Source organism: Amphiura filiformis, chromosome 3 (genome assembly GCF_039555335.1).
Source record: "Amphiura filiformis chromosome 3, Afil_fr2py, whole genome shotgun sequence".
NCBI classification, from domain to species: domain Eukaryota; kingdom Metazoa; phylum Echinodermata; class Ophiuroidea; order Amphilepidida; family Amphiuridae; genus Amphiura; species Amphiura filiformis.
Window position 1 is genome coordinate 14,240,771 of NC_092630.1, and position 4,517 is coordinate 14,245,287.

General features: G+C 37.8%; 1 protein-coding gene across 1 annotated transcript; it reads right to left on the reverse strand.

Moving 5' to 3' along the window:
* LOC140147071 (uncharacterized) lies at positions 1 to 925 on the reverse strand. The gene has a single exon (XM_072168843.1). It carries the CDS (start codon positions 923 to 925, stop codon positions 23 to 25), a length of 903 nt encoding a protein of 300 aa, XP_072024944.1. The 3' UTR covers positions 1 to 22.
* Positions 926 to 4,517: the final 3,592 nt, after the last annotated feature.

Consider the following 4,517-nt stretch of genomic DNA (forward strand, 5'->3'; position numbering starts at 1 on the left):
ACGTTCAATTCGAGTTCCCTCCTTATGATCGGAAAACTCGTTTGCTATAAAGCCATTCCATATAGCCCTTAGGAAGACGTCTCTGCCACAGATTAAGGGGAATGCGAGGCTCAACATTACGATGTACAACTGTATTGTCTACGTGTATATCTTCCTCTTCAACAACGGCTGCTTTAGGAAGATTGCCATTTTCATCCGCTTCACTTGCCTTGTGACAATTATTACCACCGACATTAATCATGGGTGTGCCTGTGAAGCAGCCTAAAATATAGGGGAAATCATCGGTAGTGTGATATTGATAAACCCCATCAGCGCGAAATCGTCCATGACACTCGTCCAAATCCGCCGACTTGAGCGTTTTTCCGTTTTCATCGACCGGACCGTATATCGCGAATCCGTCATAGGCTACACCGATTATCGGTGATGGCACACCCGGAATGATTTTGAATAGACACTCCGATGGTTGTTGGTGATAATGATAGCGACCTTTACTATCAGGATGACCCTGACATAAGTCAAATCTTTCTCTAGTCGAACCGTCCACTGCGTTGTCGAAGTCGGAGTTCCATGGGTTGAATAGAGGAAGTCCGTTTACCGCCATTCCTATCGGGCCCATTGGTAGGCAGCTGCTGTCTGCAGCAATTTCTGGGTCTTTCATTACGCCTTGCTTGTAAGCCTGCTCAAGTATAGCATTAGGATTGCCTTTACCTGGTATTGGAAATTCTCCAGTGTCATGATCCGGAATGCCGTTAGATTCGAACACCCATCTCTTTCCATTATCGTTTTCGGTTACTGTAACCCAGCCAATCAGTCCAGTGTTCCATTCCGGCTTTCCGGTGGTCCCAAAATAACGGGTCTCATCATAGGTAATAGCATGCGAGAGACTCACACAGAGGACCGATATAGCAGCTAATAACACCGCCATCTGCATAGTAAAAGAATAACAATAGAGCGGAGTGTTTATAGTAAACATATTGAGCACATAGTTTACGACAGTTCAAATCTAATACATATTATATCGCAATTGGTGTTGTTTAACTAGGGATCTGGAATGAGCATTTTGAGCGTTTCGACAGTATTTTTTGTGGAACATGAGAGCACATCAGACATATCGAATTGCATTCTGAATATGAAGAATGTCTTTATGATATCAAATAATAATCATTTTTTGAAATTCACGATATAATACAAATTTTATGACAAATTATTAAAATTTGATATTTGTCACATTTTTGTACAATATATATAACAGTCCTCGAAGTAAATGTTATAAATCTAATGATATATTCTTAAAGTGTATATAGCTGGGAGGAAAAGCCGACGATCAATTGAAAATGTTGACCTTTCATATTGAAGATATGGATTTTTTCCCCCAATAGACCTAATTTTTTTTGGTGTTTTGGGAAAAAATATCCATCTCTTCAAAGTTTCACTAAATTGCTTCATAAAATTACTAATAATTTCACAAAATTTCTTAACATTTTTTCACGGCAGTGAAATGATGCCACTTTCACCCACATCTCATATGCACAGTTTATCCCTTACCTTTCCTGTGTCATGAATAGGTATTAGCCCACCAGCCCTGTGGTTAAGAGTCTAGGAAATAATTCCTAATATCTCATACCCTAGTTTGTATGCCTTTATCTAATCTTGCCACACATGACAACTTACTAATTAGCCCTAACCCGGAAAAGAGTCTGTCCAGGAGTAGGAATTTTTAGCCTTTTTTAGAAACATGTTTGTAATTGGCTTATAGCCATCACATGCTGACAATACACATAATTGATTGGTTAATCAAAACTAGCAGGGTCATGGCCAGGCCTGATTACAAAGTAAATATATCATTCTGTATAGAAAACTGTGCAGCAAGCGATTTACTTCAGAAAATTACTACATTGCACAAAACTAAGTCCATTATCTATACTCTAAAGTTAATTGAATGTTAGCTAATGTTTATTGACTCTTGTAATAACCCACGTGTAGGCCTATAAACCTGTATAATATTGGTGTTCATGCATATCCCTGACCTGATAAAAGCTAGCAAGAGCAAGCTGTGTAATTATTTTGTTTACTTGTGATAAGATACAATTTTCTTCGTAGTTATAGCCAAATTTGTTTCCTATAGGTGACTTAATAAAAATTCCTTTAAAAAGGAATGGGCACCCAATGTGAGCTTGGTCGTGATGTGGTAAATTTCATGGTGTTTAGATTTGGTATTATTATCTCTTGCAAACCCGGTGACACCTCATTATAGAAATCAGACTTGTCGATAGGTTGTAAGAGGGGATAGCCTTTTCCAGGCACGAATTGGGTCATAGAAAGTTCTGCTACTTTGCAACGCAATAAAAACCTAAATGCAAAACGAGATCCTGTAGGTGGCTCCCGATGTGGCTTAAAAACTAAATGCAAAATGAGGTTTTAAAAATATTGTTTTCAGAGTCAAGACGCAGGTATCATTATTAAGCCTCATATCACTTATTTATTGTCGAATAAGTGCAGAGTAGGTTAGATATGAATATTGAATGTTAGACCAAAGTAGCTCAAAGTACAGGTACTATACACCTGATCCGTGAACTTGTCTTTTTTAAAGACAAATTCTTGTTTTAAATTGTCCAAAGTTGCTGAAAACACCCTCAAAAGTATTCAAAATTGCTCCACCCTGCGTACCACTGCGTAAAGTTAGCGCTAAGTTGCCGAAATCCTTCAATGTTGTCAGACAATGTTATGCAGCTTTGGGCCATTTTACATAACATTATAAAACGAAATATCAGACGTTTTTGACAATTTGGCCAACTGTGAATTTCCCCTGTGACAAGTGACCTGATATGATGAAGAACGTTATCTCCCTCACAGGGTTGTAGATGGAGTCACATGCACATTCGGGTAGTCCCATTTTGACAAAATGTTAGAAATGTTAGTAATATACATTCTCTGTGTGGATTAACTAGAATAGCATAATACTGTACAAAATGTATTCTCGACTGTTTACAGTGCGCCAATATAGTGTTCAGAATGCTATCGACGGTCGACGGGGCTACAGGCATAGAAGAACTCCTGGAAGCGGCAGCTTTAATTAGCATGAGGCCGCATTGATATGTAAATAGCGTATTGTTATTTAAATTTATGCCCAGACGTATTGAGGGCATGTGAAATTGCTGAGTGAAGGCTGATAAATCACCTTTCTGTATAGGTAATAAGCTAGTATATTTCGTGTACCAGTTGATTATAACAAAAAAATTGTATCATATTAAATATATTAAGTGTATAAACTTTGAAATTTACATGAATTTGAAGAGCAGAGCTTCAAAGTCAGGTGGTGTGAAATACTGCTGCGTGACCCCCTCTGCGTGGTAGAATTATATTCATAAAACATTGAATTTAACAGATATCATGGGCAGCCAACCACGATTTATCAGCATTTAAAATATATGTTAATTAACAAAGATAAATAATAAAGAGTACAAGTGGCAATTAACTAGTAAACAAGCCTGAAATCTTAAAATGTTGCCACGTGATTTCCCGAACACATGATATGTCAACATGTGACCACTATTCAGATTTACCGTAAATATTTGGAGTATTGTTGCACGGCTTGCACATACACTGTGCATTTCTTAACCTCCGTATAAAATCAATAATTCATGCTGGGAGCCAAGTAACATTCTGTCTGCTTAGTGCAGATTGGTATTTTATTTTACTTGAGAGCATAAGAGAAAGACGAATAAGGCGCCATGATGGAAGGTCAGGTCGGGTATCAAAGGTTATTGAAACTTCAAATACTACTTGTAATCACACCTTGCCTCTGTCACATATTTCCTTCATATTATTGACAGCAAGTCCTAATTTTGACTTTGTTATTGCAAAATGTCATTTCATATCAAATTAGTAGACTTTCTTTGAAAAAACATATCACTGGTGCCTGATGGGAATACCCGTCCGCCATTTCATTAAACTGGATCGTTTTCGCCTGGTTTGTGCCCAGATGTATTGGGGGCGCGCTATACTCTCATTGAACAGGAAAAGTTCGCAAAACTAACAACGTTGTTATTTGCCAATATCAATTAACATGATCCAAGGGGTCGAACATGAATTATTCATAACGGATCGATAACTGGCCTCACTTTCTAGCTAGTAAACCATTTTTTACAATTTTCATAGGTTTTGCGAACAACCGTGAATTTAGTGTCACCCACTTGCTACAGGCCACGTATCAATGGACATTATATAACGTGCGGACAGCACCCGGACAGGAACACTTTTGCTGCTTATTACTCAACTATCCTTTAAAATCTTAATTTAAAAGTTGTTCCAAAAGCGATGCTAGACACTAAAGAACATGTTAAATGTATTAATTTATACACATACCTGTAAAGAATGAAAGAATCTTGAGACTTAATAGCTAGACTTCTTACATGCCTACGTGGTAGCGATCAAGGAGTAGCAATGTTTCGACTCAGAAGCCATGCATGACTTGGCTCAAGGTTCTGCAGCCGTACAGAAATTAAATTTAGTTTATG